At 44.7% G+C, this 12586-nt stretch overlaps 1 protein-coding gene across 1 annotated transcript in view; it reads left to right on the top strand.

The window, feature by feature from the left end:
- The window catches only part of Deup1 (deuterosome assembly protein 1), a 108191-nt gene that overhangs the window by 67269 nt on the left and 28336 nt on the right, over nt 1-12586 (top strand). The window contains exons 6-8 of the mRNA XM_005346822.3: nt 3007-3120; nt 4458-4700; nt 11457-11602. Of these exons, the coding sequence (XP_005346879.1) occupies nt 3007-3120; nt 4458-4700; nt 11457-11602 (503 nt within the window). The remainder of the gene's footprint in view (nt 1-3006; nt 3121-4457; nt 4701-11456; nt 11603-12586) is intronic.

Raw genomic sequence — 12586 nt, 5'->3', positions numbered from 1 at the left:
GGAGAGGGAAGTAGCCACTTTTTTAAAGGGAGAGAGACCACGCCCCAATGGGCTGGTATCTCAGCGGCTATAGGCTGGAGGAGCGGAAGGACCTCCCGCAACAGTGTGTGTGTTCATGAGAATGCAAGCATGTGTAAAAGCCGGAAGTCAGAATCAGGGATCTTCCTCATCTCTTTTCTGTAAGTGGTAACTGCGCATTGGTTTCCCAGCTACCCAGACCTGAGTAATCACACAGGAACTATATTAATTACAACACTGTTTGGCCAATGGCTTAGGTGTCTTCCTAACTAGCTCTTATATCTTAAACTAACCCATTTCTATTCATCTGTGTGTCGCCATGAGGTTGTGGCTTACCAGTAAGGTTCTGGCATCCTTCTCCTTCATTAGTTACATGGCATCTCTGACTCTGCCTACTTTCTCTCTATATCTCTGCTCTGATTCCCACCTGGTTTCACTCTGATAAGCCATTGGCCAAAACAGCTTCTTTATTAACCAATGATTTTTAAAAAAACATATTCATTGCACACAGAGGGGAAATCCCACATCATTTTCCCTTTTCTATCTAAATAATAAGGTTTTAACTTTAACATAATAAAATTACATATAACAAAACAGGTATCAAGCAAGAATTGGGAAGGGATTCTAGACACAAAAGAATAGAGTTAAGCACGGCTTCTTGGTAGCAGCATTTTCTTGGGTGGGCTCTGTTTGCAAGAGGCAAGTGCATTTTCTTTAAGAGAGGCTTCCTGACTCAGTGTTAGCAGGAGAAACTGAGTGGCTCCTTTAAGAGATGACTTTCTGGTTAGTGCTGGTGGCACGAATAGCTCTGAAGGTCCTGCACTTAAATGGGATTTGTGAATATCTTGCTACTAGTTGCTTAATGGCAACATAGACCCGCTGTGTTCCTGGATCTGGGGCAGTGAGCATGGCTCACAGAGCTGGCAGTGAACATAACTCCACCATGTTGGACAGGGCAGAGCCAACAGGCAGAGCCTTGGAGTTGGTCCTAGATATTCCTACTTAGCATTTTTTTAAAAAGGTGCTCTTTGTCAGAAAATGATTATAGATACACAATAAGACAGATTCAGATGAAAAAGACATCTGAATAGGTCACAGTGTTGGATAATGTACATGGACTTGAGAGAGAAAGATGAAAGTATACATATGGTCATAGATTAAAGGAAAAAAGATAATAAAATAAATATTAAAAAGTAATAGAGTAAAAAAGTCATGTAAATATGGAAAATACATATAGAATCTGGTTTATGTATATTATTGTGTTTTCTTTGAATTGTTTGACTACAGAGAGACATTTGATTCTGAGGGCTGCTAAACTAAACCAAAATATATATTTTAAAGGTACCTTTACTTTAAAATTTGAGTCTAAGGATGTGTTGCTTTGGAAAAGAGGTTCTGCTTTTGTTTCCACAGAGAATGAGAACCTGTGGATTCCTTCCAGAATAATGCAGTTTGAAGGAACAAGGCCCCCGAAAGATCTTCATTTACATCTTTCTACTTAACTTTTCTGAGATAGGATCTCTCATTGAGACCCTATTTGGCTAGAATGGCTGGGCCAGTATCCTCATATCTCTGCCTTCCTAGCACTGGGTTATAGGTGGGCATAGGTGGGCAAGGATGCACTTTCCAGAAATTTATACAATGGCTGGGAAAACTCAGGTCCTTGGACTTGCACAGAGAATGCTGTACCAGCTGAGCTGTCTCACAGCGCTCTCTCTCTCTCTCTCTCTCTCTCTCTCTCTCTCTCCCTCCCTCCCTTCCTCACTCCCTCCCTCTCTCCCTTTTCCTCTTTCTTTCTCTTTCTTTTCTTCCCTCCTTTCTTTTTTCTTTTGTGTGTGTGTGGGTGCGTGTGATTTTTTGAGACAGAAGAATTTCTCTCTGTAGCCCTGGCTGTCCTGGAACTCACTCTCTAGATTAGGCTCATCTCAGACTAAGAAATCTGCCTGCCTCTGTGCTGGGATCAAAGGATTGTGCCACCATGCTCATCCTGACCCCTGATTTTCTTAATCTTTTATTACAAGGACACTAATTCAACCCACCCTGGCTCCAGGATCATAACTCAACAACCTCCCAGAGGCCCAACTTTCAATTTCAAAACAGTGAGCATAGGCTTCAACATACATGTTAAAAGATACACACTGAGTTTGTAGAACTTGATAAACGGACGTCTTCTAAAAGAACTATTTTATTTCTAATTATGGGGCTGCATACATGTGAATGCTGATGCTGCTGGTGGCCGATGCCCTGGGCCCAGATGGCCCTCAGCAAGAGTAGTACAGGCTCTTAATTGCTGAGCATCTCCTAGATCCACCTCTTAAGTGATGAAGGAAAATGTCCAGTGACTAAGTGTAGAGAATGAAGGGAAGGGAGACACACCCGAGAAGTGGATAGGTGCCAGCTGATGCCAATGGTGGTTTGACTCTCCCTCGTCAGCACTCGACCTCTGCCATGCAAGAGATCTAAGGTTTCAGTATGTTTCTATGTATGTTAAAAAAAATCCATAATTTCTTTTAAAAACACACAGGTTAAATACACCTATTCTGAAAATTTAACGTTCCCAAATGCTCCAGAATCCCAGGCTTTCGAGCGCAGACACAATGTCACAAGTAATATGGATGGCCACAACATGGGTATATTAAACAGGGTACATACCATCACCTTTTGTCAGAGTACACACAGGGTGTGTGAAGCAGACGAGTGTGTGTTTAGACTTGGATGGCATCAACAAGGCATCTCATTATAAGCATGCAAATAAACATCTGAAATAAAACTCCCTGGTCCAAGTGGTTCAGAGGCAGGACACAGAACCTGTAGCAATCAGTCAATGTGTAATCCTGTCATGTTCTTGTTTGCTATCCTAAAAGGTAAAGAATATACTTGCTTTTTTTTTCTCCAAATGAAGATGCATGAAGAAAAAAAGCCCTGTTCACTGTACTTTTAGTGAATAATCCCTTTCTGTTTGCTTATCTCTCCCTTCCCATTCCAAAGGAATTTAGAGCAAAGTCAAGGGAATGGGACAAACAGGAGATCCTCTACCAGACTCACCTTGTATCTTTGGATGCTCAACAAAAATTACTATCTGAAAAATGCAATCAATTTCAGGTAAACTATTGTCTAAATTGGAAATTATAATTAGAGATTAATTACTGCCATTCTTGTATTAGGTATAGAATCTACTTACTCATGGAAATGTGAACTGAGGGCCAGCAGCCATCGTGGGTCTGGTGACAGTTCAACTATGTGCATGAGCCCCTTGCGACCATGGTCTCAGGTTGTGGCCGAAAGTCTGCCGCTGTTACATCTTTAGACAGCATATGCCTTTATCCCTGTGTCAGCATTACAGCTTAGGTGGAAAGGTATCCTGGCAGCCAGGAGCCAAAGAGTACCACAAAGTCACACTGCACAACAATCCTCACACATGAGATTTGTTGGGAAGAAACACACAAACAGGGATGGCTGCCTCTGCTAGGGTGGGAAACAGCAGCGAACAGAACAGGATGCAGGGCTCATACAGAGTTCCTTGGGAAAGGGGTGAAGCTTTCCAGAATGGAGATTGGTGGGATTTGGTGTATAGAGATTGGGTTTATTACTCTGTAGGGGGAGGGGCCTGGGTGGCTCAAGACACTTAGACCCTGCAGTTGGGGTCCAAAGGCAGGAGGGTCATGAGTTTGAGACAAGCCTGCAGTATATAACAGGATTCTGACTCACAAACAACAACAGCAACAAAAACAAAACAAAGTATATGTGTATATGGTTTGTGTGACATGTCCTTACCCACGGTACAATATGTCTGTATGGTTTGTGTGACATGTCCTTACCCATGGTACAATATGTCTGTATGGTTTGTGTGACATGTCCTTACCCATGGTACAATATGTCTGTATGGTTTGTGTGACATGTCCTTACCCACGGTACAATATGTCTGTATGATTTGTCTGACATGTCCTTACCCACGGTAGGATGTCTCTATGGTTTGTCTAACCTGTCCTTACTCACCGGTAGGCTGGGCATGTCCTCATTTTACTTTCTCCTTCAGCATTTCCCCATGCTCAGTGCATTCTGCTGTGTCACTAGCTTGTCCTATTGATATGTAGATTTTACACATTAGGAATTACCAGTAGCAGTTATGTGTTGGCAACTGCTTTTCCCCATCAATCTGTTTCTGGTTTTTATTGCTTCATCATGATTATGCAGTTGAATTAACATTTTTCTTTTATTATAGCTTCTACATTTTCTTTCTTGATTAATACCAGACCCTTCCCTACTCCAAAATTATGCAAATACATTTTCTCCTCATATCATCTGAAATCGAGATTATAAACAAGCATAATGCTATACTGCACAAGCCAAGCTTAGTACTGACAGATATCTTTTCTAATTTCTTTACTTCTTAAATATGATATTCACTGCTTCGTTTACTTGATTATCATATTTCTCAGAAACAGGCACAAAATTACCAAACTCAGCTAAATGGTAAGAAGCAATGCCCAGAGGACAGCAGCCCTGAGATTCCTCGTCTGGTGTGCGAATCAGATCCTGGCTGTGAAGCCAGCCAGAGAGATGAGTTTATTATTGAAAAGTTAAAGTCGGCAGTGAGTGAAATAGCACTGAGCAGGAACAGGTTACAGGATGAAAACCAGAAGCTGCTACAAGAACTGAAGATGTACCAGAGGCAATGCCAGGTGAGGGTCTGCGCAGGTGAGGGTGTGTGCCAGAGGCGGTACCAGGCGAGGGTGTGCGCCAGGGGCGGTGCCAGGCCAGGGTCTGCGCCGGGGCGGTGCCAGGCCAGGGTCTGCGCCAGGGGCGGTGCCAGGTGAGGGTCTTTGCTTTTAGCTTCATTTCCAGCTATTGTTGATGAGCTGCACAGATGCTGGCTTGACAGGGATAAGGGCACTTATATACAGCTTCCTGCTGTACTGTCAACTCAGGTCAGAGCTCCCCTCCATAGTACTTCTCCCTGGAGTAAATGCAGTAATTTCATGGGTATGTTAGCCTCTGGAGTCTTTTAGTAGCACACTGGCAATGTGTATTTTTACCAGTGCAATGGAACAGCTCCCTGTCAATGGCATGGAGCTGCTCTAACTCTTCGTTTGGACCTCCGCATGGTAGTCCACTCCCATCATTGTAGCAAAGCACTCTGGGTAGACCATGATGATTAACTGATTCCTTTAGGCTCACGGTTTGGGAGTGGCCTGAGTACTTCAGGCCTGTGGTGGGGCAGAACATCACGGTAGGGTAGCAGGGTAAACTAAAACCTCATGGCCCACAAGCAAAGGGGAAGAAGGACAGACTGGGGTGTCCACTGGACCCCATCTCCCAAGGGTCCAACCACCTGGCCCATAGAAACTCTTTGGGCCTGTCAGTATCTGACCACCACACTTGGTCATAAGCCTCGGCAGAACAGTCTTCTGGAACTGAAGGTCTTGGTGACACCATCAGATCGATAGATTTGTAGATCTGTAACCAACTTGGTCTTCCTTAAGCCAACTTTTTCTTTCTATTTTTTGTAATTAGTAGGGGCATTGGCAACAGCACCTTCAGACCCAGCACTTGCTATCCCATCATCATCTCGTACTCGTGCGAATTCAGACACTTGAGACAGCCTCTCCAGCCTCTCTCTGCTTCTAACCCTCCTTTCCCACCTCTAAATGTTGTTTCTACCGCTTTCTTCATTCAGTTCACCGTCTCTCGGCTCCTCTCATCTCTCCCTGTCCTGAAGCTCACTACCTGGGTAGACCCCAGCTTCTGCTCTCCAGTTCTCAGGGTCATTTCCTAGTCCTGGGCCAGCTCCTCCGTCCCCACAGTACTGTCCTGAAACATGCACATCAACATCTGTCCTCCCCATGTCCTCTCCACTGTGTTTGGGAGGGGACAGAGCACATGGCTCCCACGTTCTCTCTTCCAGGATGTTTCTAAGAGACCTGCATCTCCCCCATCTTGAACTCCAGCTATGTCTGGTGAAAGATATTATTTTAACATTAACTTGACAGATGTAAACAAATAAACCAGATTGAACTGAAAACACTAGACACCGGAACCAGGCGTCCTCCAGACACAGGACAAGTGTGGTGGCATCTTCCCTGATTCTGTCATAGTCTAAGATGAGTCCTTCTCTTCCTGGAGCTTGGCCAGGCTCTCCCATCACTCAGCTTGCTACTTACCCACCTGCCTGTGAGAGCAATTCACACAGCTGCTGGCTCCAGCAGGATTCTCTCCTTCTCTGGGATCGGACATTGGTCCTACCTTCTGTTTAAAGACAACGAGAGCACACATTTCACTGCTGTCTTCACAGGTGGAGCCTGTACAGAGATCCCACAGAATGAATAGGCAGATTATTTTTCTAGATCCTTCCAAAATATTCTGCCCTGGGCTTCAGTTCACACTGCATGGACTGAAGAACTGTTTTGTCTCTTGTTGGGGGCTTTTTAGCTCTGCTCTCTGCAAGTCTGTTCCCCTCAGTGCTTGCTAAGTGGCTAGGGACAGACATGAGGATCCAAAGAGCTTTGCTCGCCAGAGTGTCTGGCTGAATAGTGAGCTCCAGGCTCAGCAACAACAAAACAAAACAAAACAAAAATAAATCTCCCTTTCTCAATAAAATAAAGCTAGGTGGAGAGCAAAAGTGATGCTCAGGGTCCACCTCCGTCCTCGTCACTCATGCATGTGCACTCCCACACCACAGGCAGGCAAGGCACGCGCACTCATGCACACACACGCACACACCAATTACATGTATTAAATAAGGCAAACTCTTTGGACCTTATTTGGAACATGCTCAAGAGGAAAAAGTATCTGTTTTTCTAGAAAATTTATTTTTGAGAATTGAAAAGCAAGTTGGCTCAAAAGTTCCAGTTTCTCTTTGGAAAAAGGCACCAAGACTCCTGTGCTTTCCTTTCTCCTGTTTCCTCCTCCCTCTTTCCTTCCCAGGTGTCACTTACGGCCTGTCCTTGCGCTTCCTGTTGAATGCTGAGAGCCCACTGCTTAGGTGTGTCAGCTGATTCGAAGGTTTAAAATCACTGCCCCTCTCAGAGCATTAGACAGTTCCTAACTAGCCAGATGGGCCTCGGGTTTGTTCTACAAAAATCTGCATTGTACCGAATAAGGATTAGTAGAGGTAAATAATACAAGAACCATAACGTGCAATTGCAAAAACAACGGCCCTCCCTTCTCAGTCACCTGACAGAATGCTCCACGTCTTGCGTGTAAATGCAGAAAGACAGCAATCCTTATCTAAGCTGCTGTCATTTAATGTGTTACAGTATTTCTGCTACCAGCTGTGTCTGCACCTCCTGGAGGCACGCACGTCATTCCTCTTTCTGCAACCTTGAGAGATGCCCCCCCACACACACACACCTCATGTTTATTTACATCCTACACGCCCTCTGCTTTTAAGTCTCCACTAGCAATTAATGACAAGATAAGTGACTCTGTCTTTCAAACATCTCTGCTGGGAAAGTTAACTTCTCATTTGCTTGTTAATGCATCACTGAGAGCTAGAGCAGCACCATCCAAAAGAAGTATAATCCAAGCATAGGTTTAACTGAAATTCTGGAGTGTTTGTTATTGTTCTTTGCTTTGCTTCATTGATTTGTTTTTTGAGAAAGGGTCTTGTGTAGCCCAGGCTGCCCTTAAACTCCCTATATAGCCTGAGGTGATCATGAGCTTTTCCTCCTCCACTTCCTGAACTGGGAGTTTGGGTGTACACCACCACACTCTGTTTCTGCTGTGCTAAGGACAGAAGCCAGGGCTTCGTGCACACTGGATAAAGCCCTGTACCAGCTGAGCCCCAGCCTTGGCTGAAATTGTCTTGTAGTCACATTAAAAACTAGAGAGAAATGAGTAAATTGATGTAAGTAGTATGTATATCAAATCATTGTCATCTAAGATGTAATCAAAATGTGAAAATTGTTACTGAGATATATTACAGCTTTTATACTAAGTCATCAAGAATCTGTGTATGTGTAACACCTACAACATACCTACATTTCACTGCTAGATGCCTGATCTATATTTGGTTTTCATAAAATGTCAAAATTAAAGGGAGCTTCCAGCACTCAGATTGTTCCAGACATGCTTGAAAATGTCCCAGTAGCGGTCATTTCCCCAGATGTTTGACACATGGACAAATAATTGATTTGACTTTCATGCAAAATTGTACCAATTTCAAAACGATCTCCTAGTTTTAAAAATCCATTAATTCTCATGTCGACTCAGGTTTATTGAACCAAAGCAAGAAGATAGAAGTTCTAGATTTGTCAGTATCAACAAATCCTCCTGATTGTTCTTACACCATTTGCATTATTCTGCCAGCTATAGTCTATTTTGCCTCTTTATCTGTCAAATCATTATTTCCAACTTGTTCAATGTCTGCCTTAATTTACCTTCTTGGACCTGTGGTGCAGGATCTTTGCACAGCGGGCTTCTCCTGGGTACTCATCACCACAGGGCATGCTTTCAAGAAACAGAGCAGACCACTCCCGTCACCCTGCCACCTCAGGTCACCAGCCTAGAGTGGGAACTGTCCCACTTCTCTCCCCCAAGAAAGACACGCCACTCTCTGTTTGCTACTCATGTTCCATGGTGGGAATTCCACAAAGTAGAGTGTCCAGGCTGTCCCTTCTTCACCTGCATAACATAGCAGGTGGCTTTTGCATTAAGGTAAATTGCTTTTTTACTGTAGAATTGTTTCACTCTTCTTTAATTTTTGAAATTTTAACTCTACCTGAAAAATCCCCACTTTTCAAAACAGAGAATATCTAAACTTATCTCATAAGACATCATTTTGAATGTGTTTTTCAACTCATTTCTGAGTCACCAGAAATGTGTGTGGCTAAGTATTGCAATCAGTTCCTTCCCAAACCCAGGTCCTTGGAAAAGAATTGTAACTGAAATCTTTTGTTTTAAGGAAACTTCCTAAGCACTCCCATCAGTAAAGAGGACTCATTGCTCATGACTGCCGAAAAGCAGAGTTAGCCCACAATGTGTACCGACTGATGGAAGGAAACTCAGAATGTGGTATAGCCACGAATGGGAGATAATTCAGCCATCAATAGGAACAAATGGAGTTCAGCGTGGTGAACCTGGGGAACTTGCCAGAGGAAAGAACCCAGCCACAGGAGCCACGCACTGCGTGGCTCCTCGGTTTCCTGCCAGCACTGTGCGGCAGCTCATCCCACAAGCCGTGCTCACGCCTGCAATGGGGTCATCTGCCCTGTCAGTGATGCCAAGGCCTATCTGTAACCCCACTTCCGATACCCCCTCCCTTCCCCAACACTCAGCCAGGCTCTGAAGCTCCCCATCCACCCAAATGCAGAGCCTCCTCCGTCGGTTTGTTCTTCCCTCCTGCGCCAGGAGGAGGCTGGTGTCCTGCAGGTTCTCTCTCCCACGGGCTGAGGAGCCTCGGCCACTGCCCTTGCCCTTTCTCTCCCATCCACATCTCCACATCTCTGCTGCACTCCTGAACTGCGCAGGCCTTGCACAGACAGGCCCAGGGGGTCACTGCTATTCCTAGATACTTGAGCGAAGCTTGACTGTCATGGGCCGGAGAACACCAAGGCTCCTAACTCATGGCGTTGCCAGCTTTGGCGGGAAAACTGAGTGCCGGCTTTGGTCATGAGATTATCTGTCATTTACTTCCTGTTCATCATTAATCAGAAAGTAGCAGCATTGATTAGAGTTCACACTTTGTGCTTTATTCAAACTGCATGGCTTCAGGTTTGCACGGTGTCACCACTTTGAGGTGGCTTGGTCATTTGTTCTTTGTCTTTGTCCAGGCCCGTGAGCTCTCTGAGGATGACTAGCATCTGCCATACATCCTCAGAGTATGTAGGAGCTCACTGAGGACTTGTCCAGTGAGTGAAAGGAATTCTGTAAGACAGAGGGAGCAAAAGAGGAAACATGCCTTACTTAAAATTAAGTACATTGATTTGTAAGCATCAATTTTTAATTTTTAAATTATTTAAGAGTTTCATACATGTATATGGTGAATTTCAGCCATTTTCACCACCATTATCTTCTCCCAGAACCCACCTCCCCCACTGTATCCCTCCTCCTTCTGAACGGGTCCTTTCCCTACTGTCATGTGTGTGAATATGACTGCATTCAAGCATGTGTATGTGTGTATGTGAGTGTGTGTGTGAGCGTGTGTAAGTATGTATGAGAGAGAATGTGAGCGTGTGTAAGTGTGTGTATGAGAGAGAATTGTATGTGAGAGTGTGCAAGTGTGTGAGAGATTGTGTGAGTTTGTGTATTTGTGAGAGAGAAAATGTGTGTGAGAGAGTGTGTGTTTGTGAAAGGGTGTGAATATGAGTGTGAGTGTGTGAGCATATGTGCAAATGTGTGAATATTGTGCGAAAGACTGTATGTTTGTGTGCATGTGTGAGAATGTGTGTGTGCAATTATGTGTGTGGTATGTGCATGAGTGTGTGAGTGTATGAGTGACAGAGTGTCTGTGTGTATGTATGTGTGTGAGAGTGTGAAAGTGTAGTGTGTGTGTTTGTGTGTGTGTGTGTGTGTGTGTGTGAGTGGGGGAGGTGACCTTGTGGGTGTCACTAGGATTGCTTCCATGGGTGTGGACTTACATACTATAACATGGCACCTTCCCTGTGGCTACATCATGGAAGACAAGGACTTGCCTTTCCCCAGAAGCCATCACTACCCATAGCTTCCCTAGGAGGAGTGGGTCCTCAAGAGCCCTCTCTCCCCAGTGATGGGATGCTGACAGGCCCTGTCTTACACAGTTAGCCACAGCGGCCGTGAGCTCATGAGCACAGCCGCCAGGCCATGTGCACTACACATCATGTCAAACACTACTTGTCCACTGGTATTTCCAGAGCCTCCTATTTAGGGCTGAGCCCACGGTCACTTATTCTCAGCATTTTGACCATTCTGAGTTAACCACCGCACTCTGCAAAAAAAAAGAAGCTTCTCTGACCAAGGCCGAGAACACCACTGACTTATGGATATAAACAAATATTCAGAAGGCACTTTAACATGTTTGGTCAGCAAAGTAACAACAGCAGCTTCCCCCTGGGCCTTGTGATCTCCCCATCATCCCAGCTATGAGTTGCCTCCTGTGGAGCAAGCCCCAGATCCAATCAGAACGGGACTGGTTGTCTCCATAGCATCTGTGCCACTACTGCACCAGCAGGCACATGTTGCTTGGCATGTTGGTGCCATGCAGGGTCTCCCGCGGGGTAATACCACTGCCTAGTTGTCTCGCACAGCAGCCCGCATAGTATATTCTGACACTATGCAAGCTGCCCTGCAGGGAGGGAGCTATCGGCTTGATCTCCCCGGGTCTTACAACCAGTATGTCAGCGGTAGGATCTGATGGACCAAGAGCAATGGTGACGTCCTGTATTGTTTTGAGGGCTAGATGTTAGTTCTTAATGTATCATGCATTGTACTTCTAACATGAACGTCAAAAATTTTTAATGCAGGCCATGGAAGCAGGACTGTCAGAAGTGAAGAATGAGCTGCAGTCACGTGATGATCTTCTGAGGATTATAGAAATGGAAAGACTGCACTTGCACAGGGAGCTGCTGAAAATGGGAGAATTCCAGACTGCTCACGATAACAGGAAAAGGTACAGCTCTCACCTAAGAGTAACTTTCCCAAGGCAGGATGTGTGTGTGTGTGCATTCGAAGGCTTCATATTTGAACAAAGTTTATTTGAATTACCGTGCAGTCTTGAGGATATCAATAGAAAAAGAGTGTAGACCTGGTGTTTAATTATAAATTTGCAGGGAAATGAGATTTACTCTTTTATTGTCTCTGCCTTGGTCCCCTTAAGCCTGATGCTAAGCTTTCCTCTTGCTGAGGAAATAGTGTGGTAACTTTGCACTCCAGACCTGCAGCTCCACAGACAGAGTTAGTGCATGTCCTGGAGGCATGACTCGGTGCCTAGACAGCTTGCTACCCTTCCAGAGGACCTTAGGCCAGTTCCCAGCATCCAGGTCAGGTGGCTCATAAGCCCATAGCTGCAGCTCCAGGGGCCCTGGTGCCTCTGTCCTCTGAGGGCCCCTGTGCTCATGTGCACACACACATACATACACGTAATTTAAAAGTTTTTCTCCTTAAGAGCAGACATGTATTGTGGCTTTCACAGCCACCCAATGGAAGTCTTCTGAGAATTCTCGGTGCTTGAGGTTCTGAAGAGATGGTCTGATGTCTTTAACAATTCGCTGGTGTGGAACGAACTTCTCAGAATCAGCAAGCTAATGAAACGAATGATAGGGTTTTTAAAATCTGAATAGCTAAATGATCAAGGCTATTTTACCGGGAGATAATGGTTACTGCTTTTCGGGCAGTAATTACTTCTTCAAAGTTGTAGGATATAGGAACACGGAAAGATGCCTTAGTGGTTAAGGTCAGTGAGAAACATACATGTAGTGTGTACTATGATCATACGGAAGTGAATAGCATGTAGTGTGTACTGTGGTTGTGTGAGAAGCATGTTCACTTGTACATATGGGGGAGAAGACAACATTCACAGTAAAGCTGACAGCGGTCGGTTCTTCCAGAATCGTTATACATCAGTAACAATTACACTCACATGCTGTTGGCCTAC

This window comes from Microtus ochrogaster, chromosome 5 (genome assembly GCF_000317375.1).
Source record: "Microtus ochrogaster isolate Prairie Vole_2 chromosome 5, MicOch1.0, whole genome shotgun sequence".
Lineage (NCBI taxonomy): Eukaryota > Metazoa > Chordata > Mammalia > Rodentia > Cricetidae > Microtus > Microtus ochrogaster.
Note: the sequence above shows the minus strand (reverse complement) of the source record. Positions and strands in the feature narration are given on the sequence as shown.